Source organism: Equus quagga, chromosome 4, assembly GCF_021613505.1.
Source record: "Equus quagga isolate Etosha38 chromosome 4, UCLA_HA_Equagga_1.0, whole genome shotgun sequence".
Classification (NCBI taxonomy): domain Eukaryota; kingdom Metazoa; phylum Chordata; class Mammalia; order Perissodactyla; family Equidae; genus Equus; species Equus quagga.
The window spans coordinates 133,295,561-133,308,930 of NC_060270.1; the positions used below are offsets into that span (position 1 = coordinate 133,295,561).

Sequence of the window (13,370 nt, forward strand, 5' to 3'; positions counted from 1 at the left end):
CCTCTCCTCACTTGCACACCCACCCAGCTGCAGTCCCTCTCTCTCTGCACCATGCTCTGGACAACCATGGGGCTGGAGTGCTGGGCGGGGCTGGGGTGCCTCTCCTCACCTGTGTGCTTCTACAAGCTGTTGCCCCTTTGTCTCCACAGAGCTCCCGCCTATCATCTTCCCCTTCCTCCAGAGGATCCAGCCCCACCACCACCTTCAGACTATGGCTGCGTGTATCTCTCAGAAATCTTTTGTATTGTGTGTATGTCCTCTGTTGGAGTATGAATGTTCTTTTGGTTGTATTTTAGAGGGGAGAGTCTGAGGGAAGAGCTCACTCCGCCATGATGCTGATGTCATTCCTCATTGAGTTCCTTTATGACAATGATTTTGAATTCTCTGTAAATTAGATTGTAAATTTCTGTGACTTCAGGATTGGTTTTTGGAGACTCGTCATTTCCTTTCTGCTCTGGAGTGTTAATGTAATTCTTCCTGGTTTTTGACGAAGTGAGCCTTTGCCAGTGCATAGTGGTAGTATCAGGTCGCAAATTCCACCTTCCACCACTGGAGGTGGGGGCAGGAGCTGTGTTTTCTGAAATCTCTGCATTCACTGGAAGTTGTGCTGATAGGGGTCATCTGTGTTTGCCCACTGGCCACTGGTGCTTGGCAGGTCACACACGCACATGTAGGTGCTCTGATGTGGATCCATTGCCTGGCCTGGGGACTGGCTGAGCTGGTGCACTAGGCAGGGGGGTGGGTGCTTTCTTTTGTGAGCACCCGGGCCTGGTCTACCCTCACAGGCAGTTCACCTGGGTTGCTGCACTTGGTGGGGCGAATCCATGTGGTGGCTGAGCCATGCCACTCAGTGTGGTGTGTTCTGACGGGCTGGGCTGCAACTCCAAAATCAAAAGCATTTGCACGCAAGCCTGTGTGTTCTCTTGGCTCCTCTTACAGTCATGTGCCAGCTGCTGTGTGAGGACCTGCGACCTCGATGGTTGCCACTGGGGATGTGGAAGGGATCTGCTCACCTCCTTCCACTGCTTCCTGGGGATCCAGTACCCCTACCTTCAGATATATGACTGCGTGATCCCTCAGATATCCTATAGTGCTTTGTAGAACATCCTCTCTTGCTTAAGGAATGTCCGTTTGGTTGTAACTTAGTGGGGAGAGACTAAGGGAATGGCTCACTCCATGATGATGCTGTTGTCACTCAATTCCTGTACATTTTTAAACAAATACTTTCAGTGAAAAAGTTTTCTGGAGCTGGCCCCATGTCTGAGTGTTTGGGTTCATGCACTCCGCTTGAGTGGCCCAGGGTTTCACTGGTTTGGATCCTGGGCGTGGACATGGCACTGCTCATCAGGCCATGCTGAAGCAGTGTCCCACATGCCACAACCAGAGGGACTCACAACTGGAATATACAACTATGTACCGGGGGGTTTTGGGGAGAAAAAAAAAAGAAGATTGGCAACTTGGCAACACATGTTAGTGCAGGTGCCAATCTTTAAAAAAAAATTTTCTGCCTCTCCATTTTGTCCTTAAGAAAAATGTACTTTTCTTCCATAGTATATTTCTCCTTTTGAAACAAATGCTCTGTTTCCTGGGTTTTGTTTTTGTTTTTTAAATAAATAAACTTGATATTTTAGAGCAATATTAGGCTCACAGCAAAACTGAGCAGAAAATACAGAGAGTTCCTATATACCCCTGTCCCCACGTATACACAATCTTCTGCTAACATCCCACACCAGAGTGGCGCATTTGTTACAATCAGTGAACCTGCATTGATACATCATTATCACCCAGAGTCCATACTTTACATTAGGCTTTACTCTTGGTGTCGTATATCCTACAAGTTTTAACAAATGCATAATGACATGTATTCATCATTATAGTATCATACAGGATAGCTGCACTGTCCTAAAAATATGTGTTCCACATATTCATCCCCCTCTTTACTTCTTGTTTAACTCTGATGCATCTGGCAATTGTAATATAAAGGGTAAAATATGGATCTAAGTCAGTTTTCTTCCACCCTGATATCCATTTGTCACAACCACGTTTGTTTTTATAGATAACCTTTTACTAATCATGTTTCCCCAGGCTTGTCATACAGTGAGTACTTACAGTAATTAGGATAAATTTTCAGAAAAATGTTTTTTAATACTGGTCATTTTTTTCTGTATGTAATTATGTTCATTTTCTGCCAATTGTAGATTTCAGGTTCAGCTTTCACTTCTGGATTGTAAATGGGCTTTTCCCAAGTACATGCTCTTCTGTGGCTGAATCTGATGGAGATGCATTATTAGTTCTTGTCTATGTTCTAGTATGGGCTCACTTAGTCCTGGAATGAGTGAATGAAGCTAAGGAAAACATTCTCCATAATTGGTAGCATATTAATCTCATAGTTACTACTCAAGTTTGAATCACCTGAGTTCGTCAAAGTTTTAAAACTTCTAGGAGACAATTATGTATCATTCAATCCATTCCCTACAGAGAAAAGTTTTTGTATAATAATAGCTTTTAAATCCAATCTATTTTATGTGACCCTGCTCCAAAGAAGTAAATTCAACAAATTTTTATGGAGCACTTACTATATCTGTAAGGCACAACATGAACACAGAGATGAAAAAGCCAGTTTTTGTTCTTCAGACTTCACAAGCTAGCAGATCAAGATGGAGTTTTATGTGTTTGACGTAGTGTTAGTTTTATAATGTAGTCAAGTTTCCTAAGTAATTAACGATTATTGAAAGTACTACTTATTGAAAAAGCCATTCTGTCTTTAGTGAGCAGAAATGCCACGCTCATCACAAACTTAATAGTTATATAGACAAAGATTTGTATTTTGACTTTTTATTTTGTTCTATAGTCTGGCTTCTCAACATTGCATATTTAAATTTTTTTATGGCTTTATAGTCTTTCAATCTTTCAATGTCCAGCAGTTCACAATATTATTCCTTTAAAAAAATTATTGACTATTCTTAACTGTTTATTTTTTCAGATCAGAAGTTTTCAAACTATGTATGGCAGAGCCCTCTGGTTCCAAAGACGTGCCAGCTTTGGCGAAGAAAGGGGGCTTTGATCACGAGGAGAGGCCAATCAGGCAGGGCTCTGGGTACCCCCACCTCTGTTTCTTCAAACAGAATAGCTTAGATTTTTATCAGTTTCATACACCAGTAACAAACCATATGGTTAAAAAACCATAATTTTCAGAAAAGGACACCAATTACATTATTGATAAGTGATGTAGTTTCTAGGAATAAATCTACCAAAATACAAGCTAAACTTGTATGTAGAAAATTATAAAACTTTACAACAGCATTAAAAGAGACTTAAGTAAATGGAGAGATATACATAGTGATTTTTAGAAACACTTAATATTGTACATATATCTCCCCCCAGCCCTTGACACCTGTCACTGAGCTATAGATTTAATGCAATGGTGTCCTTAAGCCCAACAGGTTTTTTGCATGAAATTTGTCAAGTTGATTTTAATATTTACGTGGAAGATAAAAAAGGCCAAGAATGTCTGAGACACTTCTGAAAAAGGATAAGGAGAAGAGATTAGTCCTCTATATATTAAGATTTATTATAAAGTTATAGTAATTAAAGCTGTTTTCAGCATAGCATAGACAAATTAATAACCAATGCAATAGAATAAAGAGCCTAGAAAAAGAAACCTGCATATGTGGAAATTTAATATATGATGGAGGTGGCATGGCAGGTCAATGGGGAAATGGAGCTAGGACAATTGGTTATCTATATGGGGAAGAAATTGGACCCCCATCTCATAGCATGTATAAAAATTTCTATTCTACGTAAAGAACTTGAACATCAAAAGCAAAAATTTTATACTCATATGAAAATAAGGATAAATATATATTCTGACATCAGAGTACTGAGTATTCTTAAAGCAAAAAGATAATAAAATAATTATAAATGATTAGTCACAAAATGACAATCATTAAGATAAATTTTGATAAATTCCACTATATTAAAATTAAAATTTCTATTCATTAAGCATCTTTAATGTGAAAAGACAAGATACAAATTGGTAGATGATATTTGCAAAAATATCAACCAATAAAGGAAGAGTGTTAAGAACATATAAAGAACTCCTGCAGATAAAGAAAAAGACAAACAATAGAAAAATACATGCACAATATAAATAGACACTTCACAGGCAAAGAAAGATATATGATCAATAAATATATAAAGAGATGCTCAACTTGCACTTCTATTTAGGGAAATGCAAATCAAGACCACAGTGAGATAACATTTTATTGTGGTAAAATAAACATAATATAAAATTTACCATTTTAACCATTTTAAAGTGTACAATGCAGTGGCATTAAGTATACTCACAATATTGAACAATGATCATCACTACCTAGCTCCAGAACTTTTTCATCACCCCAATAATAAGACCTAGATCTTTTAAGCATTCACTCTCCATTCCAACTTTGCTTCAGCTGCTGGCAACCACTAATCTCCTTTCTGTCTCTATGCATTTTTCATTCTGGATACTTCATGTAAATGGAATCTACAATATCTGGCCTTTTGTCTCTTTCACTTAGCATACTGTTTTAAAGTTTTATCCACGTGGTGGCATGTATCAGAACTTCATTCCTTTTTATGGCTGAATAATATTCCATTGTATGTATATACTACATTTGTTTATCCATTCATCAGATGACAGACATTTTCATCATTTCCACCCTTTGGCTATTGTGAATAGTGATTCTGTGAACATCAGTGAGATAACATTTTATCCTTATTTGACTGGCAGAAAATTAAGAAGTAGATAATATCAAGCATTGGAGAGACCTCTTCAAGGTTATGTTCTGGATGGGGATGTAAATTTGTTTAACCATGTTGGAAAACAACTTGTCATTATCTTGTGATATTGAACATCCACATCCTCTATGATCCAGCAATATCCCTCCTAGATGTACATCCAAGAGAAACTTTAGCATATAAGCACCAGGAGATATTTACAAGAAAGTTAATAGCAGTACTGTTCCTAAGAGCAAGCAACTTGAACCACTCAAATGTGCGTGAACTGCCGTTTCTGTCAAGAAGTTCTGCTATAAAGGGAAGGAAAGAAATGCAGCAGTAGTGGGTGTTGAGAATTTTTTTCTTTTTAAGGTGGGATAAAAAAATAACATGTTTGTTTGCTGAGGAACTGATTCAAGGAAGATGGCTGGGGCGGGCCTCGGGGTGGGGGTGGGATAAGGTGGGAGGGGGAAGAGAATTGCTGGAGAACCTGATTTCTCAGGCATTTGTCCTGGATTTGTTTCCTAGTTCTGGAGGGTGCTTCACATGTCCTCCAGTTTTAAGTTTTACCTTTCACTTGCCCTTAAACTGCAGGACCAAATAGAACACATCAACTAGGTACCTGAAGGTTATTTGTTGTACCTAGTGTAACTCCTAGAGAAAATTTGACTGGCCCGCTTTCCATATCACCACAGAAATCAGATCCATGCACCTCCATTCATAAATTATTACACAGCAGCCAAATGAATTAACTAGAATTACAGGCAAAAACATGGATGAATCTTAGCAACAAAATGTTGAGTGGAAAAGGCAGGTGGAAGAAGACTACATGTAGTATGATACCCTTTTTCAGAATGTTTAAATAAAAATTAATTTGTGTTCCTTAGACATACTGTATATGTGATAACACAAATGTAAAAGTTCAAAATTCAGGACAATGATCACCTTTGGGAGGAAGACAGGAAGGCAAGGGGAAAAAAGCTCACAGATCTAAATCACTGGTAATCTCCTGATTCAGTGGTTCTCAAACTTTAGTGTGCATCAGAATCACCTGCAGAGCTCATTAAAACCTGGCGTGCTGGGTCCTATCCTAGAGTTTCTGATTCACTGGATGGAAGCATGGGGCCTAAGAATATGCATTTCTAACAAGGTTCCAGGTGCTGCTAATGCTGCTCTTCTGGGACCACACTTACTTAGACAACCACTTCTAGTTCTTAGGTTGGGTTGTGGATTCACAGATGTTTCATTCCATTTTCTTACTAAATGAGTATAGTATTTAAATTAATGGGGGAAAAAAAAAAGATGGCCAGTCATAGACCAAAGATGAGTGTGTCATGAAGCAAGGATTAATATTAGTCCAATTCTGGGATCCCGAGGCAAGATCCAGGGTTCCGTCGCTAAAAGCAAACTTGAAAAACACTCCTGTAGAAGAACTTTAACAGCATCTTAAAAGAAAATTACTACTGACTACTGCAAGAAGTAAATTTGAAGATTAATCCTTATGCGCACAGAGACAGCATATTGCGTTCCACCTCCGTGGATCGGAGTAATCTTTGGCACATCACAAATCTATCTCTTTTATTGATTCAACAAAAATTGAGTGTGTTTAGAGAAAAGACTTCTCTTACTTTTTCAGTTCTTATTCTTCCCTCAAGTGCTCTATATAATTATTTCTCTCTCTCCCTCCTTCCAGATTTATTGCGTCCACTAGGTTCTGAGATAAAATTTAGATATTTCAGATCCCTCCGTTGACCAAGGTACACGTAGGAGGCACACTCATTGTCCTGCAATATGCCCGCCACTGACTGAGGTTTGAGAAATGCCTGAAGATAAAATTCTCGCTCACAAGCCTAGAGAGGAAAACAGATGCATAAATATAAAATCACAACCCAAAATAGGACCCAGAGATATTGTAGAAAGATGAAGATTTATGTGCTTCCATGACCTCTCCCAAGCCCACAGCCTTGCAGCTGTCTTTCTCGCGCGTCCTCAAGTCCCATACCAGCGAGGCCGGTGGAGGGAGGAGGTGCCGGCGGGGCTGCAGGGGGCGGGGCAGGCGGGGCAGCGGAGGGAGCAGTTGCTGGAGGGATGCCAGAGGGCGGGGCAGCCAGGGCAGCGGGGGGAGGAGGCGCGGGCGGAGCGGCAGGGGGCGGGGCGACCGGGACAGCGCGGGGAGTCGTGGGCGGGGCGGCAGGGGGCGGGGCGGCAGGGGCCGAACCTCATTGGCTTTCCGACCGGAAGCGGCGTGCGGCCGGCTGCGCATGCGCCCCTCACATGTGCTTTCAGAACGCCCCAGCCGCTGCTTCGGCTCGGCAGGCATCATGCTGCGAATCTCTCTCTTGCGGCTACTAGGACGTACAGGGCTAAGTAGGGGTCTGTGCCTACAGGACTCGAGGCTACGCCACTACAGTTCATGTCCTCTCGGTGCCCGCGACGATGCCCAGGACGCGCGCGCCTACTTCACAACACCTATTTTCTACGTGAACGCGGCGCCGCACATCGGACACCTGTACTCGGCGCTACTAGCGGATGCCCTGTGCCGCTACCGTCGCCTCCGAGTTCCCAGCGCCGCCGCCACGCGCTTCTCCACCGGTACCGACGAGCACGGCCTGAAGATTCAGCAGGCGGCAGCCACTGCAGGCCTGGCCCCAGCCGAGCTGTGCGACCAAGTCTCTGCCCAGTTCCAGCAGCTTTTCCGGGAGGCTAGCATCTCCTCCACGGACTTCATCCGCACCACCGAGGCCCGGCATCGGGTGGCTGTGCAGCACTTCTGGGGGGTGCTGAAAGCTCGGGGTCTGCTCTACAAGGGGCTCTATGAAGGTTGGTATTGCGCCTCCGACGAGTGCTTCCTGCCTGAGGCCAAGGTCACCCGGCAGCCGGGCCCGTCGGGGGACTTGTGTCCTGTCTCTCTCGAGAGCGGGCATCCCGTCTCCTGGACCAAGGAAGAAAACTACATTTTCAGGCTTTCCCAGTTTCGGGAGCCGCTCCAGCGGTGGCTACGGGGCGACCCTCGGGCGATCACCCCCGAGCCATTCCATCACGCAGTCCTTCAGTGGCTAGAGGAGGAGCTGCCGGACCTGTCCGTCTCTCGCAGGAGTAGCCACTTGCACTGGGGTATTCCGGTGCCCGGGGACGATTCGCAGACCATCTACGTTTGGCTGGATGCGTTGGTCAACTACCTTACTGTAATCGGCTACCCAAATGCTGAGTTTAAATCTTGGTGGCCGACCACCTCTCATATCATAGGCAAGGACATTCTCAAATTCCATGCTATCTATTGGCCTGCCCTCCTCTTAGGGGCTGGCATGAGCCCACCACACCGCATCTATGTCCACTCTCACTGGACGGTCTGTGGCCAAAAGATGTCTAAGAGCTTGGGCAACGTGGTGGATCCTAGGTCTTGCCTTGACCGCTATACTGTGGACGGTTTCCGCTACTTTCTCCTTCGGCAGGGCGTCCCCCACTGGGACTGTGATTACTATGATGAAAAGGTGGTTAAATTGCTAGACTCTGAGCTGGCAGATGCTTTGGGAGGTCTCTTGAATCGATGCACTGCCAAAAGGATAAATCCTTCCGGGACCTACCCGGCCTTCTGCACTACCTGCTTTCCCAGTGAGCCAGGGTTGGTGGGGCCATCAGTTCGTGCTCAGGCAGAGGACTATGCTCTTGTGAGTGCAGTGGCCACTTTGCCCAAGCAGGTAGCAGACCACTATGATAACTTTCAGATCTATAAGGCTCTGGAGGCAGTGTCCAGCTGTGTCCGGCAAACTAATGGCTTTGTCCAAAGGCATGCACCGTGGAAGTTAAATTGGCAGAGCCCAGTGGATGCTCCCTGGCTGGGTACTGTGCTTCATGTGGCCTTGGAATGTTTGCGAGTCTTTGGAACTTTGCTCCAGCCCGTCACCCCAAGCCTAGCTGATAAGCTGCTATCCAGGTTGGGGGTCTCTGCCACAGAGAGGGGCCTTGGAGAGCTCTATTTCTTGCCTCGATTCCATGGACATCCCTGCCCTTTTGAAGGGAGGAGGCTGGGATCTGAAACTGGGCTCTTGTTTCCAAGACTGGACCAGTCCAGGGCCTGGCTGCTGAAAGCCCATAGGACCTAGAAACTCATCTTAACTGGCTTGTGGTAAAAAGGCAAATGTGTTATTTTCTTATTTTGCATTTTCAGGAAAGTTATAGTAAATGTTTTCTAAAGTGTTGCATCAAGTGAGCATGTAAGCGATGTCCCTGTGAAAAGGGGTTTGTAGCTTTTCAGGTGCTTATCTCTACTCTTCAGTTCTCTGTGCCCATTAACCACTGTCCTTTGCACACCAGTGTCTCTAAGATGTCTCCAGGGGAAAGATGGGTAAGAGACAACTTTGCTGATACTATTCCTTCTCATTGTGCCTCCCTCCAAACCACAGTTATGTTATTTGCCCAACTACCTCTCATGGCTTGTTTTTCATTGGCTTGGCCACTGCTGGGCAAATTAGTGAGAGTGGGGGTTGGAGGCCCCCCTACCTCGTCTTTTACAGGGCAGCCCTCCTTTGTTATATATGTTGGGTCCCCTGTTAAAAAGAGATTCTTTTATTAAAACCTTAAAAACCAGTGTCCTAGACTAGAAGATTTTTGCCCATGTTTATATTTTCAGTTCTTAAAACCATGACTCCCTACTTTGTTAGTTAATAGTCTCAATAGTTGTACTGTGTAACATTACATTTCAGCCAGTAGATGGCTCTAGTCTCACATATTTAATTACCTAACATTGAGGTTTCAGAATATTTAGAATAGTTTTCTGCTTTCTAATTTTGCTGAATTTAAATTTGAAGAAAATTTTTATTGCCTTTTTTCTTTTCATGAGTGAGGAAGATTGTCGCTGAGCTAACATCTGTGCCAGTCTTCCTCTATTTTGTATGTGGGATGCCGCGACAGTTCTGTGACAGGGATGATGCGTCTGTAGGTCTGTGCCTGGGAGCTGCACCTGCAAAACCCGGGCTGCCGAAGTGGAGCACGCGAACTTAACCACTATGCCACCGGGCTGGCCCCAGCCTTTTTTAAAATAAGGGAAAACTGCAGCCACTACTGTTTTATAGAAAGCAATAAACAAAAGATCAGAATCCTCAGTTTTTTTCAGACTACTGAAAATGGACATTTACTGTATTAAATGTTTAGTATGCTAGTAAGTAAATGTATCAAGTTTGGACAATCTATGATGGATTATAAAGCTCTCTTGGGGTACTTGGTATGTTAAAAATTTTAAACTTTAATAACGTTAGATTTACGGGTATGATTTAAAAAATGTGTAAGTAGCCTCAAAGGGCATTTTTTTTTTTATATTTCTTAGTCTTAATTTTGTTATCTATGTATATAATTTACCTTACATGATTTCTTTTGGTCTATCAGGGACTATAATGTATAGAAATTGTTGAATAGTAATTATAAGTGTTAATATATTTACTTTCAAGTATTTTTTTACTGATTATTTCTTTTGCTCTTTTTACTTAAGTTATTAAAGTTTAAAAGTTTGTAAGTACCTTATTCAGATCTGTTCTGTTGCATTTGTTGAAGGTGATGGTGAAGGGAGGAAATGATCAATGCTCCAGGAATCTCAAACTGGATTTAGGGATCTCTCCAAGGCTCCATAAGAGAACATCACAGAGAAGATGTTAAGGTAGCACTTTATACAATGACTACAACACAGAAAGCCAGTGTTATATCTCATAGGTGATTGAACAGTTAGGCCAAAGTTTAAAATGAGAACTTGCCTTGAACTATCCATTCTAAGCATGGTAGCAAGCAGAGAGGGCTCACTATGAAGGAAACTATTGTGCTAGTTGTTCCCCCAGAGTTATTCTAGGTGCTACTATTCAGCTCAAGTTTCTCTTTATTAATCAGTGTGGTGAGAGATTTCTGGTTGCTTGGAAACACTGCTCAGTAAAGAATGCTTAAAGGCATTCTAAAGGTGGAAGGACTGTTTTCTACAAATGTTCCTTCAGACCCTCCTTATTCTTCATAGTGGAATCCTGGGCTTTCCATATGACATATTCCACTTACCTGCTGGGATTACTTAGGCAGATTACTGGGGCCTAGGATGGAGTATAGTATCTCCTAGGGCTGGATAGAGCAGACTGGTCAAGAGATGGGATGTGTTTACATGCATGAAGGTAAAAAAGACTTGGAAGACCAGTGGGATGATAGCCTCTGCCTTTGAAGTGCCCTTATAGCAGTCTTACAGTTCCTGTCATGAACAGAGAGACCATGTCTTCCACTTGAGTGGTCTTTCTAATGGCCTAGTGTTGGTCAATACACTGGACCTTGGCTTGCTGGGTGTTAATGGAGTTTTGTGCAGGCACTTAACTGGCTACCAGAATATTTTTGGTACTGGAGGGCACAAGGACCTAGGGGAGCCAGAGAGGAAAGGGCATAATTATTACAGAGGACAGGCTATTTTGAATGAAGAAGAGTGGTAAGTTGGATCTGATTTATTCTGTGGTGATATGGAAGGTGAACCAGTTGAATTCTCCCTAGGAGGCAGAATAGGTCAAGTAAATATCCTTTGGGTACGCAGTTGATGTGTTCAATTTGATCCAGCAGTTTAAGAATGGCAAGTGGAGGATAGGTGAAACTTAAAACTGGAGGGCATGTTCTTCCAAGAGAGGGCATCCTAACCACTTCTGGGAGATGATGATAAATTTGTAAACATCTGAGAATCTCCCTACTCCAGAACTGTTAACACCTCTTTGGGCATCTTGTGGATCCCTTGACCAGAAAGGAAGTTTCTCCCAAATACTACCCTTGAGACTCTGAAATATTCCTTTTGGGGTATTCTCAGAGGCACTGCTGCAGGAGGTGACAGAGCACTGGTCAGGTGTTCACGGGATGTCGCACTGAAGTAATAACAAGTGGTCAACTCAGTAGACTACAGTCTTATCTCTGAAGTCATGCAAGAAGTTGTGGGCAATGTATCTGTTAAGTGGCATCACCGTATACCGGAGGGCTGCTCCACGAGTGAACTCATAGATTAGGCTCCTCAGAAGTCAGAAGATCTATGGCTATATGGAGGTCAAGAATAGGCAGTAACAAGAAATAGATACAATCTCTGATTTCATTGAAATCTCAGTTATTCTTGAAGTAGGGCTCACTATTTTTCTTAAGGATTTGTGTGACTCTGTAGGGGCTGAGAAGAGCCTGATGAATTGAATATTAAGTTGATGCCAAAGTACTCAAGAAGGCCTAGGTTGGAACATGGGCCCTGAGACACAGGTCTAGTTTTTTTTTTTTTTCCTCCCACAGTTGTACCTGTGATTGGGACATAGCTCTTTAGATCTGGGAAGTTCCCAAACCGAAGTGAAGCCAGGAGTTGGTTGGTTAGGCTGTGTGCCTCCAACTAGGATAATTAAGTAGTTTGGGCAGCAGGTGGCAGTACCAAGCATTCAACAAGAATCCTCCTTGGGCATTATGGTAGGGATAGTTTCCTAGATCTCTTGATTGTCCTACCCCTAGTGAGTATGTAGTTGCAGTGTCGGCCTGCATTACTGTAACCTGGAGTTATGGGGGAGGCCATGCCTCTTGACTAAGACTTGGTCCATAAAGCTGCTGTATGATAATCTATAATTGCCTCCTGGAGGCGATTCCCTTCTATTCATAGTTCTACCAGATAGAAAACAACTGTTCTTATTGGTGAGGTCTGGGGTACTGTAAACCTTGGTGGGTCCTTGCCCTCATCTTTTGCTAAAATGAATAATATCAGTGGTCCTAAAAGGGTGTAGACATGGTGACAGCCATGTGTCTACTTTTGCGGCAGAGGTTTACTAGTTCGGAGAGCTTGGGGGAGAACTAGGGCACAGGTTGGGGTAACCAAGAGCACAGGTGAGGGGGATCAGTTCTAGAAGAAAGCCTTTGAGTCCCCTGGAAAACTAAGACAGCATGAAATATGTTATTTCAGCACAACACAGCTGGCCGGGCCCCTTCCTCTTGCAGGAGCTTTGGATAGGTTTGGTTGATGAAAATCAGTAGGAACACACCAGACCTGGAGGTTAATCTGGAAGGGCCAGAACAGTAACAACCAAATTAATTAAGGTTAATTAGTGGGGATTTTAACCTTTCAAGAAGAGTGTCTTACTCTTTTTTAAGACAGGTTAAGAGAAGCCCAGCCTAAGCTGCTTTCCTCTATCACCAAGAACTACGTTGAGTTGAGGGGAGGGACTAATCATTTTAAAGGTGTTGGCTGCTTCTTAGTTTTAAGGTAGTCCTGGGTTGCCTAGTATACATCCTCTGAATTAAGGGAGCGATCTAACAGGGAATAGTTGACCATATTTACAATACTCTGCTTAAGGTTATGTCACAATGATCAGTTTCTACTTATATTTTCATGATGAGGAAAGGGAATTGGGAAGAGCTACACACAAAGAGGATCTTCCTATGGCCTTGACAACTAGAAATAATAACTCTCTACTGTGCCTCTTCTCATGAATAGCTATTGGGAGGTTCAGCCATACTTGGATCTTCACCGAGGTAAGGCGAGGCTACAGTATAGAAGTTCCATCCTTGGCTGTGAACTGAATTTCACCCCCACTTGGTTTATGACACAGTTTACTCACCACCATGGATTTAAAGTCTACAGCTCCTCACTT

The 13,370-nt window shown here is 43.1% G+C and overlaps 1 protein-coding gene across 1 annotated transcript; it reads left to right on the forward strand.

Annotated features, from left to right (window-relative positions):
- The first annotated feature begins 7,045 nt into the window (after positions 1 to 7,045).
- LOC124237866 (methionine--tRNA ligase, mitochondrial) lies at positions 7,046 to 10,229 on the forward strand. Its single transcript, XM_046657912.1, has one exon. It carries the CDS (start codon positions 7,080 to 7,082, stop codon positions 8,859 to 8,861), a length of 1,782 nt encoding a protein of 593 aa, XP_046513868.1. The 5' UTR covers positions 7,046 to 7,079; the 3' UTR covers positions 8,862 to 10,229.
- The last annotated feature ends 3,141 nt before the right edge of the window (positions 10,230 to 13,370 follow it).

Excerpts from the sequence above, each read along its gene's own strand:
- LOC124237866 (XM_046657912.1), top strand. The coding sequence starts at position 7,080 with ATGCTGCGAATCTCTCTCTTGCGGCTACTAGGACGTACAGGGCTAAGT.